This window comes from Sorex araneus, chromosome 7 (genome assembly GCF_027595985.1).
Source record: "Sorex araneus isolate mSorAra2 chromosome 7, mSorAra2.pri, whole genome shotgun sequence".
Classification (NCBI taxonomy): Eukaryota; Metazoa; Chordata; class Mammalia; order Eulipotyphla; family Soricidae; genus Sorex; species Sorex araneus.
Window position 1 is genome coordinate 69,307,955 of NC_073308.1, and position 24,750 is coordinate 69,332,704.

At 43.5% G+C, this 24,750-nt stretch overlaps 1 protein-coding gene across 1 annotated transcript in view; it reads right to left on the bottom strand.

Annotated features, from left to right (window-relative positions):
- The window catches only part of NAA15 (N-alpha-acetyltransferase 15, NatA auxiliary subunit), a 75,458-nt gene that overhangs the window by 25,446 nt on the left and 25,262 nt on the right, over nt 1-24,750 (bottom strand). The window contains exons 2-9 of the mRNA XM_055144649.1: nt 13,744-13,828; nt 12,631-12,735; nt 11,033-11,190; nt 8,974-9,108; nt 6,180-6,333; nt 2,652-2,771; nt 2,212-2,307; nt 1,967-2,073 (exon numbers count right to left, since the gene is read on the bottom strand). Of these exons, the coding sequence (XP_055000624.1) occupies nt 1,967-2,073; nt 2,212-2,307; nt 2,652-2,771; nt 6,180-6,333; nt 8,974-9,108; nt 11,033-11,190; nt 12,631-12,735; nt 13,744-13,828 (960 nt within the window). The remainder of the gene's footprint in view (nt 1-1,966; nt 2,074-2,211; nt 2,308-2,651; nt 2,772-6,179; nt 6,334-8,973; nt 9,109-11,032; nt 11,191-12,630; nt 12,736-13,743; nt 13,829-24,750) is intronic.

Below are 24,750 nucleotides of genomic sequence, written 5' to 3' on the forward strand. Positions count from 1 at the left end.
TCCTGGCAGTGCTCATGGGACCATATGGGATGCTGGGAATTGAACCCGGGTCGACCATATGCAAGGCAAACACCCTATCTGCTATTGCTCCAGCCCCGCCTGTGTTCTCTCTTGAATACACACTTAATCCTCTCTCCCTTCACACCTTTCTAAATAAGTCTCAATAAAAACCATCTTGCTTCACACACACACAAAATAAATGAATAAATAAATAAAAAGAAACCAAACCATACAGTTTTGTAGGTGTGTATTAAAGCAACTAAAATATAATGGCAACTTCTATTCCTGCTAGAAAATAGACAGTACCAGGCTAAACTAGCAATCAGGAAAAGAATGTTAGGGGTGGTTCTTATCTTGTTTCTCTTGATCTCAATTCACAAAAATAACATCCACAGATAACATTCATCAGGAATGCTAGGTAGAAAGAAGCCTGAGAACATGAGTGAATCTAAAATGTGGGTCGGCAGGAGCTGCCGAGGCCCAGGAGAATGGCACTTGGGGTCTGGAACCACTGAGCCATTATTACAGAGACTCCCGGCTTCCCAAAACATCTAGGACTACTTTAATGTTATTCCCTTTGTGGCTTAATCCATCATAAATAACATAAATTGGTTACTGCAGAAACTCTCCTATGAGTTTCTTAACTAACTCAGGGGAACCACACCAGTTCTCTCCTTTACGTCAGAGAGCTGTGAGGACCGAGTGGTCACATCTAGTCCACTCTGGTGTGCTCAGGTCCCCTGCTCCCACAAGCCAAGCTACATGCTTACTAAGAATTCTGTTTTTCCCAAACCTGTTTGAATCAGTTGTATTTATTACCATCACTGCAGAATTTAGTGACTTTGTAAACTTAACACATGAGTGAATAAAACTGTTTCTGTTAAACTGAATATTGTGAACAGACTAAAGGACAAATTTAAGGTTGTGTAAGACCAAAATGGGAGGAAGTCATAAATATGTAAGAATTCTGTATCTAAGACTGGTTCACAAGAATCAATCAAGCTGTCATACTACCAAAACTGGAAAAAATGGGCCACATTTTATTAATGGGAACTAGGGAAGAAGTGAACAACTGCCAGTAGGTGGGCCCCATCAATGGGGCCAGAGATGATGCAAGGGAGGGTGCGCATCCCTCGTACTCGGCCCAGTGTACACGCATCCCTTGTATGGGGCCCAATCCCCGGCAGCCCTTCAGGGCCCTAAGCCTGCCAGGAGTCATTCCTGAGTGCAAAGTGAAAAGGAACCTCTGAGCATTGCCAGAAATCTCAAAAACCCAACCATGGCTTCATGCTACTGTACTTGTAGGCAAAATAATCCAAGTTGAAGATTCAAATACCTCCTTCACAAGTATTTGGAATATTGTAATACATAGCTGAAAGAGTAAGCTAACATACTAGGACAGCAAACAAACTCTTCTGACAGAATTTTTTTTCTACCAATAAAAAAGGAGAAGTGGGGCCGGAACGATAGTATTGCGGGTAGGGCGTTTGCCTTGCATGTGGCTGACCCAGGTTCAATCCCTGGCATCCCATATGGTCTCCCAAGCACCGCCAGGAGTAATTCCTGAGTGCAGAGCCAGGAGTAACCCCTGAGCATCGCTGGGTGTGACCCAAAAAAAATAAATAAACGAAGAAGAATTACTAAGCTAAAACTTCGTTGAAAATTTTTTTTTAAAAAAATCACTTCTGACTTTCACCATTAAAGATGGTGAAAATTACTTTTCAGATCGACACTAACTTGTTAAAGTCAACAGCAGAAATACACGACAGAGAACAAGCAAGCATTAAGTCATGTAGCTAAAAAGAAAAGAGGATGAGAAAGTAGCGCGCACATTAGCACCACAGACTGCAAGAGAGGCAGTCTGACAGCGGGGACGCTGTGTGCTGTCGGCAGAAATTACATATCCCAAAATACTGAGCAAGGAAAGAGTGGTCAAACCAACACCAAAAATCATGCTTTACTTTACCTTTTCTTTATCTTTGTATAATGACCTCAAAGTATTGAAGACGGGTGGACAACCTTTGCTGAAGTTCATCCTGAGGAACTTATCCAAACACTCTTTAAACTTCTCACCTTGAAATAACAAAAATCGTGTTGGCTTACGGTCAACTCTGACACTGCCCAGCCAGCACCAATGCGCACTCAGCTTTCAAACCAAGCCAGAGAAGGCACAGGCGAGCACACCACTCCTCTGCGGCGCCTAGCGCTTACCCGACAGGAAGTTCAAGGGCAGTCTTCTTGGCACCAGGCCCCTGGGATACTTCATCCAGGCCTCTTCATAAATTTTTAGTCTTTCTAACATATTGGCTGCAGATAAAGAAAAATTTTCACCCTAATTATAAGTCCATATTTTTTAAGGAAATTACAATTTTCTCGAAGTATTTGTATCAAGTGGGAGATGAATAGGCAGAATTAAGTTGTAATCTAAACACCTAAATGAGTTTTGAGAATATTTCTTCCAATGTTCTCATATCCAAATACCTGTCCTCATCTGAAATCATTTCTGATGGAATTAAACTGGGAGGCAGAGCGCTGGCGCTGAGTGCTCAGCCCTGACACAGAGACGAGTGTGAACTCAGAGCAAAGAAACAAAGCCCAGAGCGGAGAGGGAATCTAAAGAACAAGTGCTTTTAAACAGAAAGGAGTACTACCTGGCTTCAGTGCTTTTTCCAAGCCTTTATAATAGGCCCAGTTTTCAGGATTTCTCTCTTGCAATCCTCGATAAACATCAGCTGCGTCTTCTAAACGACTTAATTGCAACAGAAGTTCCCCTGAGAAAAAACAAATGAAAGTATCTCCTTAATTTCATTGGTACTAGAATGTTTTATGAAACTCTACAAATAACAGTATAAAACCCTACCAGTCACAGTTTCATAAGCCATAGTGCCTATAATGGAAAAACAAAATTTTTTTTCTTAATTATTTTTGGGCCAAAGTATTAGTACAGTGGGCAGGGCACTTGCCTTACACATGGCAGTCGGAGTTCGATCCCATATGATCCTCTGAGTCTACCAGCAGTGAAACCCGAGCAGAGCCAGGAGTTACTCCTGAGCACCACTGGGTATGATACCAAAACGAAACGAAACAAAAAACAAAAAGTATCACCTAATTATAATCTCTAATTTTTATTTTTTTCTTGTCCTTTTTGTGCCAAACTCAGTGGTGCTCAGGCTTACTCTGGCTCTGTGTTCAGGGATCACTCCTGGGGATATGGGCTCAGGGGACCATATGGGATGCTGGGGATCAAACCAAGGCCTGCCACGTACAGTGCAAACGACCTACCTGTTGCACTATCACTCCAGTCTCTTTTCTTCCTCTTTTGTTAAAGTGTCTGGGCGAGCAAAATTAGCCACAACTCAGATAAAGGTGGTGGCATATATAGAACCAGGACTTCTGCCATTTGAACCACATCACCAGCCCCCATAACTTTAGATAAAGGATTTGGTACTTAACAAGGCTCCAGTCTCCCTCAACGAGACTATCCTGTATCTTACTGTCCTCCTTCCTTTTCTGAAGTTGAAGTGACTCAGGACAGCTTCACAACCTCAGTGTAGTCAGGTAGGTTCTGAACTCCGGACCACTTTGCATGATCTGCTCAACATTACTATCACCAAGACACCAGCCATGACTCACTTATTCCTGACACATGAACAATGTCCACATGGAAATGAATGGCTACATCTAATATACTAGCCTATGAGTGCTTGTTCAACTAGAAATCGATCTTGCTGTCCATTCTCAAGATCACACTACTACCAAACAGGAACCATGCTTTAAAGCTTAACTGCCTTGGCTTTCTCGTCTCACTAACCTACCCTTCAACCATACAGAAGAAAACTCTTTCCCAGTTGGTGTGGAAAGTGAGAGGTTCGCTGTCCATCTCTCTGAGCTGTGTGACCAATTCAACCCTGAAAGACTGCAGCAGCCCCAAACAGCGAAACCCAGGGCCCAAGCTCTGTGCTTATCGCTACTAATATTAAGTCCCAGATCACCCCACCCATTTGCTTCATTTTTTTTTTTCACCAAAGAAAGCAAGTCACCAGTGAGAAGAATGGTTTCCCAGGGACTGTGTGTGCCCCAAAACATGAAGCCAGCACTGCCTGGGAATCCTTTTCCCTACCCTAGCCAGCTCTCATGACGCCACGGGATTATTTTCAAAGTGCAGCTCCACTTTGTGCTCTTCCAGTCAATGGCTCAGTCTTCTCTGTGTGAGGGGACTGCCACTCAGCTGGCAGGGCTCAGGGGCTATTCTTCACCCTCTGCTCAGGGGTCACTCCCAACAACGGTCAGGTGATCACACCTGGCACCAAGGGTCAAAACAGGGTCCACCACATGCAAGTCAAGAAATTTAACCCCTGTATTAGCCCCTGTAATGTTTCATTCAAAGTGAATCATCCAGTTTATCCACTAGGTCACGACCCCTGGAATCTAACAAATATTCCATCTGTATGGGTTCATTCTGAGCCTTAGAAGAAAGTGCAGGAAAATACCGTTACTTGATTTTCTATACCTCTTCGACTGCCCTCACCTGATTCCCTTCCAGGAAAATACTATGTGCAGTTGTTTATGCACACGATCTTCAATTCCTCTACTTCTAAGTTCATTTAAATCTACATCATTTGTTTGGGTTTTCTATCACCCTCTTTCCAAATGTTCACAGTGTTTTTGATCAAAGTAACCTGAGAGTACAAACTACTAAAATACCCTGGTCAGGTGAGTCCTCATCCGACATGACCCACCACAGTCTGATATCTTCACTGATAAAGTTATCAGAGGAATAACACGAAATTATGTACTAGGAGCACTTTGAAAGCTTCTGCATATTTCCATAAAGTAAAACAAGGCCGAGCCCTTTTCCTGACCATACAGCTAGTCAGTAGAAAATGCAGTCAGCTACTTTTTCCCAATTTTGTGAACCCCTCCACCTTATTTAGTCAGAAATCACTTGACAGGAGCTGGAGCGATAGCACAACGGGTAGGGTGTTCACCTTGCATGTGGCCGACCCGGGTTCAATTCCCAGTATCCCATATGGTCCCCTGAGCGCAGAGCCAGGAGTAACACCTGTGCATTGCCGGGTGTGACCCAAAAAAGCAAAAAAGAAAAAAAAAAAAAAAAAGAAAGAAACCACTTGACAACTGACTACTTAGGGATAATCAAAGCTAAATCATATAAATCATAGAGGGCCAGCCTAGATTTACTATTTATGATTGAGCTCCAGGAACTATAAAATTCCAGTTTATCATGCCAGCAGCACTAACTTCTGTTGAAAATTCATCTGGCAAATAATGGGTTTCTCTATACACATCAGCACATCTTTCTAGTACTGAACTTCAGGGGAACCAAAAAAATCCAAAACCAGCCTTCTTCAGTTCCATATACCAGCAAGGGCAAAAAAGCATTTTGAATGAAAGTTCTTAGGAAGAACTTGTATTTTCAATGATCTTTCTTCTTTCATTTTCTAATATCACTTCCCTATTTGTAAAAAAAAAATCAGATTCTTGGGGCTGAAGAGTGTGTCCAGCAGGTCAGGCACTCGTCTCGCACACACCCACCCAGAGTTCAGTTCCTGGCTTCCCATGTGGCTCCCCGAGCACTACCGGGAGATATCCTGAGTGCAGAGCCAGGAGTGACCCCTGAGCATCACCAAGTATGACCCAAAAACTTAAAAAACAATAAAAATATAAAAAGTAAATAAAACAAAATATTAAGACTCCTTTTGCTCGGACTTCTAATAAATAGCTGCATTAGTAACCTTTATTAGGGAAATAAGTCTAACATAATTCACATATATAAAGCTAAATATCTGCTTATAAAATCACGGAATAAAATTCACGCAAAAGAAAGTCAGATAAACACAAAGACTAACAATGTAATGAAACAGTCCCATGCTTAGTTTAGTATGTGCTGATTCATCATATGCATTAATACTAAGCAATCTGAAGTACATATTCAATTTCAGTAAAAAGTTATTTCTAAACTTTAATACTGTCATAAAATCAAACAACTCGTGTTCTAATCAAATTTCACATTTTTAAAGACACTTTAAGTATAAAGTATTTTATCAAGTCACTTCATTCAATGCTTTTTTTATTGTTCATAATTATTTTTATGTTGGCAATATCCATTAAAGTTTCCATATCTGAAATTGTTCAAAGTACATAAATTAGAAATAAAATACCTTTGGTTTCTTCTACAGCAAGTTTATCACAAATCTGTTTTTCATAGGTACAAAGATGTTCCAGGGCTTCTCTATAGAGACCTGCTTCCCGAAGAACTTGATTCTGATATAAAAGTAGTTCACTATATTCATAATCCACTTTATCAGGGGATGTCTAAATATGAATATAAGAAATTAACAGGAATTGTTTTCATATTAGAAAAATTTTACAAATGCAAACATACAAGAAGTGCATTGTATCCGATTGACAAACTTGCTTTTTAATCCTTCACATATCTTTTATAGAAAACAGGAGACCAGTGAGATGGCACAGCGATTAAGGCTCTTGCCGAGCAGTCTCAGATTCAATCTCGGCATCTTATATGAGCACCGCCAGGAGAGATTTCTGAGCACAGAGCCAGGAGTAACCCCTCAGCATTGCTGGGTGTGGCCCAGAAACCAAAATTTAAAAAAAAAATTTCAAAATATAGTAACACTAACTTATAGTCCACTAAATAGAAGAATCCCTAAGATTCCCTAAATAAGGAAAGAGAGAAAGGCTCCCAGAAACAGTTCAAGTGAAATAAAGCAGGAGGAAGAGAATTAGATAATCAGCATTTTGCAACTATCACAAGAATAGTAGATTTGGGCAAGAATCCTAATGAACTCAAGTGGCTCCAATTTGATGAAGAGCAGGCAACTCATAAAGTTTCAATTCTTGTCCTCGCTTTGGCAGCACATATACTAAACTGGAAGAAAGTTCGAAACTCTTAAATAAATACAATGAGAATATTTTGGGAATTCCTGCCAAACACACATCACATATAATAAAGTGGAAATTACCAAACAATTTCAAATAACTGGCCATCCCCCAAGAATGCTACCTAAGCACCCCAAACGATCAATGTAATAACCAAAAGAATCTATGATACTGGTCTAAATTCAAAGAGACTGAAGGGAAATGATAACCATTTATTTAGGCGAGATACAGTTCTAAAGCGGATCTTAATAGTGGTGGTGGTGGTGACAGGGATCACTGAAAAAATATAAAGAGAATGATGAGCAAATCTGGGTGTCAGAGAGACGAAAGGGGTCCACACCTACTGTAAGCACTGTCGTCCCTTGAAGTCGTCTCCTTGGCCCAGAATAAGGAACTTACTCAAATGAGTGGTACTGCTATACTTGATATATTCCTCAAATAGCTTGGCTTCTTAAATCTTCCATTCATAAGCCCTTTTCACCCAAAAAATCTTTACGATCCAAGTGTATATATATATTTTAAAAAACAAGTATACTAGTCAAACATCTATTAAAGATAAATTATAAACTTAAGACAAAATTTTTTTAAAGTTGCCTCTACCGGGTTCCTGAGCCACAGCTGAAGAAGCTAAGGCTTTGATAACAGCCGATGAACATCAAAGAGTCTAATGTCTGATAACTGACAGAGGACTATCCAGAGATGAAAACGATACGTAATTTTTAGCAATTAATGGGAAACATTCTAGGAGTTCAAGAGTATGAAATCTCTAATTACTCTCAAACACTTCAGGGAGAAAGGATAAGTAGTAAGTAGATATAAACTGACCTGTTAATGTACACCTTCTCCTTGTGTAAACTAGTTCAGAGTTCCTAGAGAACTCTGCACTTTCCTTGCAACTATATTAAAGAAAAAAAATTTCCGCCACCGAGATGTGATCCTGGGGACCGCACGTGTGCGACCTCTCCGCAGCTGCACAGGCATGACTCCAGAGGCCAGCTAAACTACTTTTGGTACCGGCAGCTCCTTGCAGAATGTCTCCAGACTGAGAACTAAGCCGCGGCCCCATGCCCGCCCAGGAGGGGAAAGGTATTTCTCTCTCGCGCCTCTTCCTTGGCGGGGATGAAGGGTGTGGTGACCAGCATATTATGACGACCACAGATGAGAGTTACAAGCTTGCAATGATCCAATATCTGGAAGAAATCTCCCTGGACTTAGTTGCTAAAGTACAGAAATCCAAAACCATATCTCTTTATATGATTTGAGCGACCTCATATCTCTTCACAACAGGTCTGACTCTAGTGGGGAACTCCTAACAATAATAGTGAGGTTTTTGTTGAAATATTGAATGTAACCAAAGTAAAGAGAAAGTAAAGTGAAATTTATCAGTTGGGGGGGGGCGGGGCGGGATGGGAGGTGTACTGGGTTTTGTTTTTGTTTTTTTTTTTTGGTGGTGGAATATGGGCACTGATGAAGGGATGGTTGTTTCAGCATTGTATAACTGAGACTTAAGCCTGAAAGCATTGTAATTTTCCACATGGTGATTCAATAAAATAAAATTTTTATTTAAAAAAAAATTTCCTTTAAAATTATTTTTGTTGTTGTTCTTTTGCTTTGGGGCCATACCCAGCAGTGCTAGGGACTTCATTCTGGCTCTGCACTCAGGGATAATTCCTGGTGGGGCTCACAGGACTATATGGGATGCCAGGGATCAAAACCAGGTCGGCACGCGCAAGGCAAGCACACTACTCACAGTTTATTTCTCCAGCCCCCAAACTATTCCTATTTAATGGGCTTCTATTGGGTCACACCCAGCAATGCTCAGGAGCTATTCCTGGCTCTGGACTCAGGAATAACTACTGGCAATGCTCAGGGGACCTTATGGGATGCCGGGGATGGAACCCAGGTAGGCCATGTACAAGGCAAACAAACTACACAGATAGTACTATCATTATAGCCCCCAAAATAATTTCCTTTTAAAGTAGCCAAGTCCACTCACTTTTTTAAATATACTTAAAGCAGGATGTACTGTATTACTGTGAGGCTTCTGATTATTACCTGTTGTGTTTTCCTAAATTCTTCTAAAATCTTTGCTGCCATTTCATAATCTTCTAATAAATGATAAGCAATAGCATAACCAATCCACGATGCTCGCTGTGCAGGTCGAAGCTGAAGTAACTGATATCTCGTTTCCTTTAAAGGAAAAAAAAAAACTTTCACTTAGGTTTACAGTTAAAGCCAATAGTCCTTTAAAGAGCAACACAGTGAGCCAACACTGAGTGATCTGGAACAAAGGCTGGAAATAATAACAGAAACATGCACACTGTGGACAATTCAGAAGAAGTGCAATGAAGGTGGCAGAGAAATAGGCCAGGGGAAGGATAGGGGACAAGCAGCTGACCTGGGGTCAATCCCCAGCATCACACATGGTCCCCCACTATCGGGAGTGATCCTTGCGCACAAAGCCAGGAGTAAGCCCTGAGCACCATGATGTGTGGTGCAAGCTGCCCCCCACCCCAGCCAAGAGGCATAATGAAATAACAAAAGCTTCACGGTCATGCTGCCTTTTCTTTTCAGTTTTGAGAACTTAGGATCACTAACATTTGCATGGGGGGTGGGGGCGGTCTGGGGGAGATGGAACTGGTTCACGCCTAGCTGTGCTCAGGAGCCCCACTGGGAGGTGCTCAGACAAGCACATAAAGTGCTAAGATTTAACTGATCAGAGGTCAGCTGCCTGGTCACATGCAGACAAAGGCAAATGCCTTAAACTCTGTACTCACTCTGGTTCCAGAACCCTTTTTGCTTTATGTCTACATCTACTTACTAAGAAGATGGAAAAGGAAAGCAAAGGAAAACAACATTCAGTCCTTTTTTGGTTGGTTTGTTTTGGGACATATGATGGGGGATACTGGTGATGGGAAATGTACGCTGGTGGAAGGATGGGTGTTGGAACAACATTGTACAAACTGAAGCTCAATTATGAAAGCTGTAGGGCCGCAGTGACAGTACAACTGGTAGGGCGTCCGCCTGTTATCGCATGGTGATTAAGAGTGAAAATTAAAACTGAAGGGGCTGGAGCGATAGCACAGCGGGTAGGGCGTTTGCCTTGCACACGGCCAACCCGGGTTCGATTTCCAGCATCCCATATGGTCCCCTGAGCACCACCAGGAGTAATTCCTGAGTGCAGAGCCAGGAGTGACCCCTGTGTGATTTCCCCACACACACACAAAAAAATTAAAACTGAAAAAACAAACAACATGTCCAATGTCCAATATATGCAAGGCAAGAGCCCTACTTGTTCTATGACTCTGGTCCCAATAGAAAACTGTAGTGCCCCAGTAGTAAGACTCATAGAAATACCTCCGCAGGTACCATTTAAAAAAAAAAAAGAAAGAGAGGATATACAACTAAACAGAAAGATTAAAGACTGATTAAAGAGCTAAAAATGTACCTAAAGAGAGGTTATTCTCAATGGAAGCAGAAAGAAACAAAAACTGATTTCCTAATGAATGTTGAAAGAAACTGTACTTACATGGCAGTACTACACAAAGTCACAGCCTACTTGATGAGCATTAATGTTGTTTCCCTGAAATGAGTAAATCTATATATAAAGTGTTCAATTCTGCCTCACAGAATCTCCTGGTTTTGTTTTCTTTGTTTTGCGGGGGGGAGGCACTCAGCAGTGATCAGGGGACTGTATGTGGCACTACAGGTCTACCAGATAAAAGGCAAGCACCGTGCCCACAGTTCTATTGCTAAAGCCCACAATAACCATTTTACATAATTAATTCAGTCATAAATATAATTACCGCTGGTAGAAATAAAAGTTATTTACGTAGTGCTTTAAAATATAGTTTGGGATCAGAGATAGTACAGCAGGTAGAGTGCTTGCCTTGCACAAGGATGACCCGTGTTTGAGTCCCGTATGTTCCCCCGAGGCTGCCAGGAGTGATTTCTGAGCGCAGACCTAAGAGTAATCCCAAAACACTGCTGGGTGTAGATCAAAAACCAAAATAATAATAATATTTTGTTATAAAGTTGTAGTCAATGAAGTTTCAGGTAACTTAACATTTTTTTCTGCTTAAAAGTTAAAAAGAAAAAAAAATTCTTTACTTACCCTGTATCCCTCTAGATCCCGCATCTGAATCTGTAGTAAAGAAAGGTCCCTTAAGATTTGAAGATTGTCTTTATCCCATTTTAGCGCATTTCTGTAACACTTAATGGCTTCATCATATTTCTTGTCTGACCTCTGGAGAAGGCCATAAACATGCCAACCTAAAGGATTTAGTTAAGGATACACCTACAAGTCAAAAAATAAATATCCCAATATCCACCGCCCTCCCCCCAGGAGTAACCCCTGAGCATCGCCAGGTGTGACCAAAAATTTTTTTAAAAAGGTATTAAAGGAAAGGCAAGAATTAGCTTTATCTCTATTACTAAAAGAGAAAAATAATTAAGGCATGTACATTTTCTTTTCTTTAGCTAGACAGAAGCCTTAATGCAGTATAAAGCTCCCAAAAGTCAACTACATATAAAGAACATTCATTTGCTTCACAAATACTGACTTAACTCTCTTAATAATCAGTGTGTATATGTGAAAAATTGCATTCAAATTCAAACATGCATTCTCCTCAATTCAAACACAGCCTGAAGTCTAGCAAGGGAAAATAAGCAAAAGTACAGGTTCTATAGAATCCTGAACTGTGCAATGAAGGAGGAAAAACTATTGAATTCAGAGCCCAAAGAAAGAAAGGGTCCCTGCCCCTGAGCCGTGCGCTCACCTCCCAGCGATCAGCTCTGTTTACATTCCCACCTGCAACATACATGATCTAAGCAACAAACTCGACTTCTTCAACATACATGATCTAAGCAACAAACTCGACTTCCACATCAAAAACTTGGTTGTAAGAAGACATTTTTAAAAAAGCAACCCCCAATTTTTTTTCCTAATTTCCCTTAGACTTTGTGCTTACTGGTAACCTTTTATTTCACTCCCCCAGTTTTAGGGCCACACCCAGCATGCTCAGGGCTTAAGCCTAGCTGATTCTACACTCAGGGATCACTCCTGGCAGGGCTGGAATAGGGTACTGGGGGTCAAATTCGAGTCAGCCACGTGCAAGGCAAGCGCCTTACCCACTGTACTATCACCCTGGCTCCTCACAATGTTCTTAATAAATGTGTCTGAACCAGAGAGAAAGAACAGGAGGTAGAGCACCTGCACCGCATGTGGCTGACCCAGGTCCGGCCCCTGGTATTACATATGGTGCTCTGAGCACAGCCAGGTGTCCCTTCCCACAACATACTGTGTGTGAGTGTGTTTAGTGCAGCAGTACTTAGCATTACAGGGCATGCATAAAAACAGCTTATATTAAATATTATGGCATCACACCAACGTGGAAATGATTGTTCTTGTTTTACAAATTAAACGACTCCCTGAGATTTCTTATTGCACAGCCCTCTCTAAGGATGAAATATGTGTAACAAACAGTCAGAGCTTTCACAGATAGTATCTATGCCGAGATGTTTTGACTGTGAAAAATATGTATCAGAATATGGTTTTTTACATTGCAATGTCCCCTGAATAAAGACAGGTACCATTATTTAAATTAAGAAAGAATTGCTCCAGAGCTACTGGTAAGAGGTAATTACAACTTCTGACACCCAAACTACACCCTTACGACATACCAATCCCCAAATATATCTCAAAAAGGATACATACATGACTCTTCAAGTCATTTCTCAAACCTCTACGAACCAATTCATAAGCTTCTTCCTTTTTCCCCAAACAGTTCAACGTTAATCCTTTCATAGCCAGGGTCTCTAAAAAATTATTTTTAAGATGAATTAAATATTAGCAACAATTAGTAACAGAGAGTCTCTTGCCCACACACCTGGCTGTCTTCCCCGGGGCCCCTCGGAGGGGATGGGCTCCAGCTTCCCTCCCCACCCCCAGCAGAGCTCCCGGCGGCCGAAGATCACCAGAACCTAGCTACAGCCATGCTTGAGGCCCCTCTCCACACGTTCGGATGGGCAACCCAGTTGTGTATAATCCCATCAACGGCCAACATCCAGAGACTTAAAAGCAAGCTCCCAGAAGTGCAGCGATATCTTGTAGCCTACTTCTCCCTCTGGAAGAAACTGGCAAGCTTCTCAGCGTTTCCTACCCACAAGGGACAGCCTTGCAAGCTTCCCATGGTGTATTCATATGCTAAATCCAGTAACAAGCTGGATCCCATTCCCCTAACCCTGAAAGAGCCTCCAGTGCAACATCATTGGGAGGGCCGAGTCGAGAGAGACTTCTAAGATCTCAGGGAAAGGACGAATGGAGAGGTTACTGAGCCCGCTCGAGAAATTGATGATTAACGGGATTTCGTGATCGTGATCGTGAACAATTTACAGTAGCTAGAAAGACAATAAAGCGAGTAGAGCCTCAAAGTGCCACCAGAGTCTGCATCATTACATCCTTGGGTCCTCACGCTGACCTGCCAACCAGGCTGGCTGAGAATTAGCAGGAGTGTCTCAAGTCCCCAGAAACTGCCTGAAAGGCCCAATCAACCAACCAGCCAACTGTAAAATATGTTGTGCTGGTTGAAGCATCACCAGTGGCTCACACCTGAATGAGGGTTTAATTAACACAAACTGCCGTATCCCTGTCATCATATTAACTTCAAAATACAGTATTAAACATCTTCCCACAGGAGTCAAGAATAAGATGACCTGTTCTCTCTGGAAAACCAGTTGACAATAATACAACCCACACAACCAGAAGGAAAAATGTAAAGAACGTCTTATCCACTTACATTTACAAGTACACAGGTACATACTTACCTCCATGCTCTGCAAATTTGGGGTTAGAGAGGATTTGTTTGCAGAATTTCAGCCCATTTCTATACTGTTTATGTTCATAACATCTCTGCCAAAGCAAAAAGAAAACTTTGAGTTAGGAAAAAATGCAATTTAAAATACAAAACCTGGGGCTGGAGTGATAGCACAGCGGGGAGGGCGTTTGCCTTGCATGCGGCTGACCCGAGTTCAAATCCCAGCATCCCATATGGTCCCCTGAGCACCGCCAGGGTAATTCCTGAGTGCATGAGCCAGGAATGACCCCTGTGCATTGCCGGGTGTGACCCAAAAAAGCAAAAATAAATAGATAGATAGATAGATAGATAGATAGATAGATAGATAGATAGATAGATAGATAGAGTACAAAACCTTTTATTGGGTGTTTTCTTTTTTGGGGGAGGTCACACCCAGCGATGACCAGGGGTTACTACTTGCTCGGCAATCAGAAATTACGCCTGGCAGTGCTCAAGGAACAAATGGGATGCCGGGTATCAAACCAAGGCCAGCTGCATGCAGGGCAAACATCCTACCCGCTGTCCTATCACTTCAGTCCCCTAAAAATACTAAATACTAAAAATACTAAACCTTTATTGGTTAAATACATCCATTCAATTTAAATCCCAGTTTTCTTTTAAAAAGCACAGAAAGCCAAAGAGGAAAATATATAAATGAGGAAAAATAAGATCATTAAATTTAAAAAGGTCAAACAAATGGTTTAAAAGTAAAAACTGGGGGCTGGAGTGATAGCACAGCAGGTAGGGCGTTTGCCTTGCATGCGGCCGACCCGGGTTCGATTCCCAGCATCTCATATGGTCCCCTGAGCACAGCCAGGGGTAATTCCTGAGTGTAGAGCCAGGAGTGACCCCTGAGAATCGCTGGGTGTGACCCAAAAAGCCAAAAAAAAAAAAAAAAAGTAAAAACTGACATAAAGCCTAGAAATTAATTTGGTTTGGGGACACCTTGGAGGTGCTGGTCGTGGCTTGCTGCCCACTATTGCCCAGGGATTACCCTGGGTGGGGACCATATGCAATTCCAGGGCCAAACTAGGTTGGCTCTGCATAAGGCAAGTGCCTGACCTGCCATACTGTATCTCTCCAAGACCCAGAAATTAATTTTTTAGGTAACATTTTCTTTTGCTGAAGGAAATTCTCTCTAACCAAAAGGCTCAACCAAGGAGCATGCAGAAGAAGGAAGGAGGGTGTGTTTTCTTCACCAAGCACCTTACAGTGAATTTTCAAATCCTGAAAATAAGGGCTTTCTAATTTTCCAGAGAGGAGAACATATTGTTTCAAAATAATTGAATACGGGTATTTTGACGGGTATTTAACAAAATACCCGTCAAAATAATGAGGGGTACTAATTTTTCTTTCAGGGTAGCAATGGAGGGGCTGGGGGAGAAGTCAGAAGTCAGTGTGCATGCAGCGCCCATCAACCAGCCTGAGCACTGAATGGTGAGCCAGGTGCTGGGAGAGACCAGGGGGAGCACCCCTGCCCCCAGAGCACCACTTGGGAAGCCCCTCTCCGGAAAGAAAGAGCAGGTAGTAGTGGGATAGTGCTGAAAGCTAGAAAGCATAGTTTTCAGAAGTCCAAGTGAAGGTCAGGGATGTCACTCAGCAGTACAGGACACGCTGGCACAAGTGAGGCCACTGCGGGGAGGGGAGGCAAACTTACGCTGAAGCTGAGATTCAATACCCAACCAAAGCACAGATCAAGCATATGATGAAAGTGACATTTAAAGTCTTCTCACAAAGCTAAAATTGTATCTTTATACATGCTTCCCTGGGAAGCTACTTGAAAAGAGAGAATAGGGCTAGGGAGACCAGATCTATGACCGAGAGCTTCATACATGTGAGGCCCCAAGTTCAAAACCACCCCCCACACACTGGTGTTTCTAGTGGGCCCGGAACACCTCTCCGCTCAGCCCGCTCCCACAAGGCAGCACCACCCAGTTGGCCGTCTAAAAGGTCCCAAGAAATCCACTGCTTCAGCTCAATGGGGGAGCCGAACACAAGGGCGCCCCAGCAATGTAAGGCACCCAGGTCATCCTGTTTCTGCATCTCGAACCTAACATCCTATCCACTTCCCCCAGAGAACCCACTGCTCGCCTCTTCCTCATCTCCGTAGACACTATCCCCTCCAACTGCTCAGGTGATGAAGCAAAGGCTCTACTACCCTTGACATTTCCTGTCATACTACCAGCCTTAGGAGGCCCCATCACCCCTGTTTGTTTCTCTGCTCCCCATACAATCAACTCATCAGGCAGTGATGGGGGATGGGGGCATGGAGGGGAGGATGAAGAAAGCAGAAAGGATCACTTGGAAGTTATCCTTAACCCTGTGTAGTCCAAGAAACACAAAATCAAGCAACTTAATTTACTACCCGAGGGGCCGGAGCGATAGCACAGCGGGTAGGGCGTTTGCCTTACACGCGGCCGATCCGGGTTCGATCCCCGGCATCCCATATGGTCCCCCAAGCACCGCCAGGAGTAATTCCTGAGTGCAAAGCCAGGAGTAACCCCTGAGCATCGCTGGGTGTGACCCAAAAAGAAAAAAAAAAATTAGCTACCCGAGTTACTTAGCAGAAAACTTTAAAATAATCTCTCTCGTATTATAAGTTCTTACACTTTACAACTATTTAATATGGCTATACTTTGTAAGACTCTCCACGGCCTGATATTACATGATCCTACAGAATATAAAATGATATGCATCAAGATGATATAGCTGATCTCTATTATTTTGTCTGGGGGGCCAACTCTGCAGTCGGGGGCCCCTCCCCAGCAGGTACACCTGCATGCTGGGCTACCTTTCCATCCCAAGAACTGACCTTTGCCCAACTGATAGGTTAGAAATGCAGACTTGCACAGTCAAAATTTCACATGCAGCTTGGCACAGAGCTCTTGCATTCCACGTGTGAGCCATGAGTTCAAGACCCTGGACTACAAACATCCCGAACATTTTCATGTGTTAACTTTTGATTCCCTACAGACTTAACCACTAACAGTCTGCTGTTTAAACGGAAACCCTCCTCAAAATGTCAACACTAAAATAATACAGGGCCAGAGTGACAGTATAGCAGATACATTTGCTTTGCACATGGGCCATCCCAGGTTCGATCCCCAGCATCCCACATTGGCTCCCCATGCACGGCCAGAAGTGATTCCTGTGTAGAGTCAGAATTAAGCCCTGAACATCACCAGGTGTGGCCCAAAACAAAAACAAAAAGAATACATATTTTATATTTCCTAGTTATTACGTGGAAGCAGGTCAGTATCTCTGACTCTCTTTAGGGTCAGAGAGATAGTACAGCGGGTAGGGTGTCTGCCTTGCACGTGGGCAGCCTAGGTAAAATACCCAGGAGTACCTGGGTGCAGAGTCAGGAGTAAAGCCTGAGCACACACAGACACAGACACACACACACAACTAAATCTTTATTCTCATAATCTGAGATGAAAATGAAAGAGAAAGGTACACTCTAAAACTTAACAGAAATACACGAATCTCTGCTTTTTTGAAGGGTGGAGGTTGGAGGCCACACCAGGCAGTGCTCAGGGACTATTTCTGGCTCTGTGCTCAGAAGCGACCCCTGGTGCCCAGGGAACCATGTAAGTATCAGGGATTTGAATCTCCATCACGACCACAGGCAAGGCAAGCATCTCACCTCTTATACACTCCAGCCCCACTGTAAATTCTGACTTCTCCTTTTTCTTGTTTCTCTAAAACTGCTCCTGTATAGTCCCCAGCCCCCTCCCCAGCATGTGCTGCTGTTCAGAGTAAATCATAAGAGTGTCCACGTTGGAACGAAATCCAAAGCAGTCTTAGGACTGCTTCAGCCAACGGCTTAAATCAAAATTAAAAACAACAAGGGCCGAGAAATAGTACCGCAGGTGGGGTGCCTGCTTACACATGGGGCCAACATGGGCTGGAACCCCGGCATCCCAGATGGCCCCGAGCCTGCGAGGAATAATCCCTGAGCAGGGCCGGAATAAGCTCTGGGCAATGGCAGGTGTAGTCCCCCCGCCCCTCAAAAATAACGAAATAATCATAACAAAAATAACAACCAATGTCAACTGTACCATGAGAGCATGTGCTGGTGCACAGCTGCCTCACCCCCAGCACTGTCCCTGAAGCACTCTTCTCCACTGAGTCTGCTCTTAGGCCAGCAGGAACTGAGTCTCTCCGGCACACAGCGAAAACCCTTTCACATACCCACTGTTTTGCCCCATAGTTTAAATCTCTCACAGTTTTCCTTGATTGGGTTCTGTGCAGTCTTTCTCTAGTACGAACGTACTGTTTGAAGTGTGAGGGTTTTGTTACTCTTTAGAGAACAATGGCATCTTCAGTGGTATCCTCCCAAACGCTCGAGTCCTCTCAGCACTGTTCTCTTGGCAGGTGTTGACAACTCTTCCCCAAACGCCCAGTGTCACGAAGCTTAAAGGACGGGCTTAAGTGGTGAGGCACCAGGCACACATGTGCAAAGCCCTGGTTTGGAGCCTGAAACCACATGCCCTTCCTCCGCCCCGGCACCACCAAACACCACTTACTCTTGCCCCCACAACAACTAAATTAAGAAAGAATCTTCAGAGGCCCTGATCCAGAGGCTGACTTCAGAGATGGGGTGCCTTGAGGCTAAACTCCTGGGGTTCTGGGTGGCCCACGTCCAGTACTGAAAGAACACTCAAACATCACTCCTTGTTGGCAAGGTTACTTCCTGACTTCAATAACAAAGCATGAGTGGAAACCTGCCAGAGAAACCGCTCTCTCAGTCCAGACCTTCAGCTGTACGACCAAAAGACTGGCAGCTGATGTTGATTTTTCTCTTCAAGGCTCAGGAGTTAGCGTTCAAGATAAGGGTAATCCTGATCATCAGCACAACTGCATTTGCTTCAACTAGAGGTGAACCTTTCCCTTCCTCCCTTAACTCCTGGTGCTTGCAAAAATATTCTTTACAGCATACTGCTTTCCCCAGAACATTAAAAGCCTGTTTAGGGGACCAGAGAGAGAATACATTGCGTAAGTGCTTTCCTTGCACACAGCCCCCCAGGTTCGATCCCCAGCCCTACCAGGAGTAACCTGAGCAGGTGGATGTGGCCCCCAAATAAAATACCGCCCCCAAATTCCCACCGAGAGGAACCAAGAGAGCCCATGGGTTTGGCAGAGTCTGATCCCTGGCAGCACAGAGGAGCATCACCGGGGTCAGGTCCAGAGCAGAGGGGGCTGTGACCTAAAAATACAAACAACAAAGCAAACAAAAACTGTTTGGGCAGATAGCCTTTCTTCCTCAATGAATTTCTTCTTTATTCGTGGTTGTCTCTTAGACCACACCCAGCTGTGCTCAGGATGGAACGAGTGTTGGCCACGTGCAAACCAAGCATCTTAACCCACTGTATTATTTCTTCCAGCCTATACTTTTTAAAAAAATGGTCCTGAGGCTGGAGAGATATAGTACATACAGTGGGCAGGGCACTTGCTTTGCAGATTCAGATTCAATCCTCAGCATCCCATATGCTCTCCCAAGCACTGCCAGGAGTAACCCTAACACTGTCAAGAGTACCAAAAAAAAAAAAAAAAAAAAAGTATCTATCCCCTTAAGTAGGAACAGGGTCTGGAGCGATAGTACAGCGGATAGGGCCTTTGCCTTGGACATGGATGACCGGGTTCGATTCCCAACATCCCACCAGGTTTTGATGCAAAACCTGATGCATTCCTGATGCAAAACCAGGAGTAACCCCTGTTCATCACGGGTGTGACCCAAAAAGCAAAAGAAAAAAAAAATTTTGAAGGTACCAGCAGAGGAACCCAGGTGTGTGGGACCCGGGCCTGAGAGCTCCAAGCCTGCTCGATTGGAACTGGACCTCTTCCGCCCAGATTTCCCATTTTCCAGTAGTGAGGCAGTCACACCCAGGGACTGTCCCCGGCGCCGTGTAATCCCACCAACGGCCAAAATCCAGAGACAAAACCAAGCTCCTGGAAGCACGCTTTGCAGCCCCGAGACATCTTATAGCCTACTTCTCCCTTGGGAGAACCTGGCAAGCTGCGAGGAGTTTCCTGCCCACATAGGAGAGCCTTGAAAACTCCCCATGGTATATTCCTATGCTAAAACCAGTAACAAGCTGGGTCTCATTCCCCTAACCCTGAAAGAGCCTCCAATGCAGCATCATTGGGAAGGACGAGTAGAGAGAGGCTTCTGAAATCTCAGGGCAAGGACAAATGGAGATGTTACTGAGACCGCTCGATAAATTCGACGATCAATGGGATGATGATGATGATGATGATGATGATGATGATTTAAAGTCAGGAACATTTGGGGCTGGAGCAATAGCACAGCAGCGGGTAGGGCACTTGCCTTGCACACGGCGGACCCAGGTTCGATTCCCAGCATCCCATATGGTCCCCCGAGCACCACCAGGAGTGATTTCTGGGTGCAGAGTCAGAAGTAACCCCTGAGAGTGCAGAGTCAGAAGTAACCCCTGAGCATTGCTGGGTGTGACCCAAAAAGCAAAGAAAAGAAAGAAAGAAAGAAAGAAAGAAAGAAAGAAAGAAAGAAAGAAAGAAAGAAAGAAAGAAAGAAAGAAAGAAAGAAAGAAAGAAAGAAAGAAAGAAAGAAAGAAAGAAAGAAAGAAAGAAAGAAAATCAGGAACATTTCAGAAAGAGAACAGCAGGGGCTGGAGTGATAGCACAGCGGATAGGGCATTTGCCTTACACGCAGCTGACCAGGGTTCGATTTCCAGCATCCCATATGGTCCCCTGAGCACCGCCAGGAGTGATTCCTGAATGCAGAGCCAGGACTAACCTCTGTGCATCGCCGGGTGAGACCCAAAATGAAAAAAAAAAAAAAAAAGAGAGAGAACAGCACATAAACTCTCAACATGCTTTTGAAAACAAATCAAATTTGGGGATAATTACAAACTGACTTATCAATTTATAATGCACCAAAAAGGGATTTTTCTAATGGCAAAAAAAAAAAACCAAAAAACAGACATAGGGGCTGGAGTGATAGCACAGTGGGTAGGGCATTTGCCTTGCATGCTGCTGACCCGGGTTCGAATCCCAGCATCCCATATGGTCCCCCGAGCACCGCCATGAGTAATTCCTGAGTGCATGAGCCAGGAATGACCCCTGAGCATGGTCGGGTGTGACCCAAAAAGAAAAAAAAAAAAAACAGACATAAAAGGTGCTAACTAAATCAAAACCACATGCTTTGCCACCAAAATAAACAAACTAAACTAAACCAAACCAAACCAACTGGCAATGTTACGGAGAGCCACTGAAGTTCAACTGCCAGTAGGAGAGGGAAAATGCAAAAAGGGCTTCCCGACACACAAGAGCTGGCCCCAGGTTTAGTCCCTAACACCACGTGGCCATGTGTGACCAAGAGTCTCTGCATGCAGCCCCTAGAGCACGGCTGGGGAGCCCCACTTCGCCGAAACAAAACGAAGTTTCAGTTCCTTTCTTCTTGAACTTACTTGAAATACTTTGCTTTGTTTATAGTACCACATTTTGGCTTCCTTATTTTCAGCACAATCCTGTTAACTAAGGTTTCAAGCATAGCACATTCCAGTACCAGACACGCCACAAAAGTATCAGCGCCTCCATCACTGTCCCAGTGTCCCGTGTCATCGCTCCCCTCCCCTGTAAGTTTCCTACTACAGACCATTTTCTGGTGCTCTTGAACATGTTATAACCCTATTTTCGCTTCTTTATGTCCCACTTTCTAGAGCTGCTGTGTCTGTCTCTATACTCCCCTTTCGTTTTTCTTTATATCCCACTTATGAGAGGCGGTTCTGAGTCTGTCTCTCTCGCTCATAACTTCACTCAGAATGATACTCTCCAGATCCAACCACTTAGCAGAAAACTGCACAATTTCATCTTTTCCTAGGGCCGAGTAGCGTTCCGTGTGGACAGTCCTCGGACCTTCTTTATCCAGTCATCTGTTCTGGAACACTTAGGCTGTTTCCAGATTTTGGCTACTGTGAATAGTGCTGCCATGAAAATATTTTTTTAATTAAGTTATTTTTTAATTAGTGAATCACCGTGAGGGTACAGTTAACAGATTTATACATTTTCGTGCTCATGTTTCCCTCATACAATGTTTGAGAACCCATCCCTCCACCAGTGCCCATTCTCCACCACCAATAAACCCAGCATCCCTCCCACCCCCCAATCCCATCTCCCCCCACCCCACCCTGCCTCTGTGGCAGGGTATTCCCTTTTGTTCTCTCTCTCCAATTGGGTGTTGTGGTTTGCAATAGGGGTGTTGAGTGGCCATTGTGTTAAGTCTCTAGGCTACTTTCTGAACGCATCACCCTTCCCCCATGTGGTCTCCAACCACATTTTACTTGGTGTTCCGTTCTCTATCTGAGCTGCCTTTTCCCCAGTATGTGAGGCCGGCTTCCAAGCCATGGAGTCAACCATCTGGTACTTATTTCTACTATTCTTGGGTGTTAGTCTCCTACTCTGTTATTTTATATTCCACAGATGAGTGCAATCTTTCTATGTCTGTCCCTCTCTTTCTGACTCATTTCACTTAGCATGATACTTTCCATGTTGATCCACTTATATGCAAAGTTCATGACTTCATTTTTTCTAACAGCTGCATAGTATTCCATTGTGTAAATGTACCAAAGTTTCTTTAACCAATCATCTGTTCTAGGGCACTCGGGTTTTTTTTTTTTCAGATTCTGGCTATTGTAAACAGTGCTGCAATGAACATGTAAGTGCAGATATCATTTCGACTATAATTTTTTGCTTCTCCAGGATATATTCCCAGCAGTGGTATTGCTGGGTCAAATGGGAACTCAATTTCTAATTTTTTAAGAAGCGTCCACATTGTTTTCCAAAAGGGCTGAACCAGTCGGCATTCCCACCAGCAGTGTAGAAGGGTCCCTTTCTCCCCACATCCTCTCCAACAGCTTTTGTTTTTTTGGATGTGTGCCAGTCTCTGTGGTGTGAGGTGGTATCTCATGGTTGTTTTGATCTGCATCTCCTGATGATTAGTGATGTAGAGCACTTTTTCATGTGCCTTTTGGCCATTCGTATCTCTTCCTTGGGAAAGTTTCTGTTCATTTCTTCGCCCCATTTTCTGATGGGGTTGGATGTTTTCTTCTTGTAGAGTTCAACCAGTGCCTTGTATACCCTTGATATCAACCTCTGATCGGATGGGTATTGGGTGAATATCCTTTCCCATTCTGTAGATTGTCTTTGTATTCTGGTCACTGTATCTTTTGCGGTGCAGAAACTTTTTTGTTTAATGTAGTCCCATTTGTAAATTTATCTCTGCTTCCACTTGGTTGGCCAGTTGCATGTCATCTTTGAAGATACCTTTATCTTCAATATCGTGGAGGGTTTTGCCGACCTTTTCCTCAATGTACCTTAGGGTTTGTGGTCTGACGTTGAGGTCTTTAATCCATTTTGATCTGACTTTTGTGCATGGTGTCAGGTCGAGGTCTAAGCCCATTCTTTTGCATGTGATTGTCCAGTTGTGCCAGCACCATTTGTTTAAGAGGCTTTCCTTGCTCCAGTTCACATTTCTTGCGCCCCCCCGTCAAATATTAGATGATCATACATTTGGGATTGTGTATAAGGAAATTCCACCCTGTTCCATTGGTCTGCGGCTCTGCCTTTGTTCCAGTACCATGCTGTTTTAATTGTTACCGCTTTAGTAAAATTTAAGAGTGGGATGGGTGATGCCTCCCATCATCTTTCTCCCAAGAATTGTTCTAGCTATCCGCGGGCATTTGTTGTTCCATATAAATTTTAGGATTCCTTGATCCATTTCCTTGAAGAATGTCATGGGTATCCTTATAGGGATCGAGTTGAATCTGTATAATGCTTTGGGGAGTATTGCCATTTTGACAATGTTGATTCTCCCTATCCATGAGCAGGGGATATGTTTCCATTTCCTTATGTCCTCTTTTATTTCATGGAGTAGCATTTTATAGTTTTCTTTGTAGAGGTCTTTTACTTCCTTGGTTAAGCTGATTCCGAGGTACTTGGTTTTCTGGAGCACGATTGTGAATGGGACTGCTTTTTTTCATGCCATGAAAATATTTTTCAAATGGATTTTACGCTACCATTTCGAATCATCTTCATGATACTCCTATAACATAAGCACTGCTACGTATTCCATCCTTCTTGTGTATGTGTATGTAAGATTTAGAAAATAAGGGGTGGGAGCAATAGCAGGCATCGAGTTTGTCATGCACACGGCTGACATGGGTTCAATCCCCAGAAACCCATATGAACCCAACAGCCCCACAAGGAGTGACCCCTGAGCACAGAGACAGGAATCAGGCCTGAGCAACACAGTGTGGCTATGAAAAAACAAAAATTAGAAAGCAAACATTTGCCAGAAATTACAGTGTCAAGGACTGGATCGATAGCAAAGTGGGTAGGGCATTTGCCCTGGACATGGCTGACCAGGGTTCAATTTCTCCATCCCTCTCGGGGAGCCCAGCAAGATACTGAGAGTATCCCGCCCACACAGCAGAGCCTGGCAAGCTACCTGTGACGTATCTGATATGTCAAAAACAGTAACAAGTCTCACAATGGAGATGTTACTGGTGCCCGCTCGAGCAAATCGATGAACAACGGGACGACAGTGCCAAAATATAGGGTGCACCTAGGTCCTGAGACCCAGTTGAGAGCACTTATTTATTGCATAAATATTATTAAAAAATCAAGTATTTAAATATTTTAGCAAATCACCCTTTTCCTTAGGTTACTTATTTTTGTGTCAGAAAAGTAAAAAAGAAAAAAAAAACAGTAAAAAATGACTACACAAATATTCAGAATAATTAACCAACTGGATTATACCCCCAATAATTGAGAAATGAAAAATGAAAAACCACGGAGCTGGAACAGTAGTATGTTTGCTTTGCCATGCAGCCAACACAGGTTCCATCCCAGGTAGCCCATAGGACACGGTGACGCTCGCCAGGAGTGACCTCTGAGCACAGTCAGGATCAAGCAAAGAGCACTGCCAGTTAAGGCC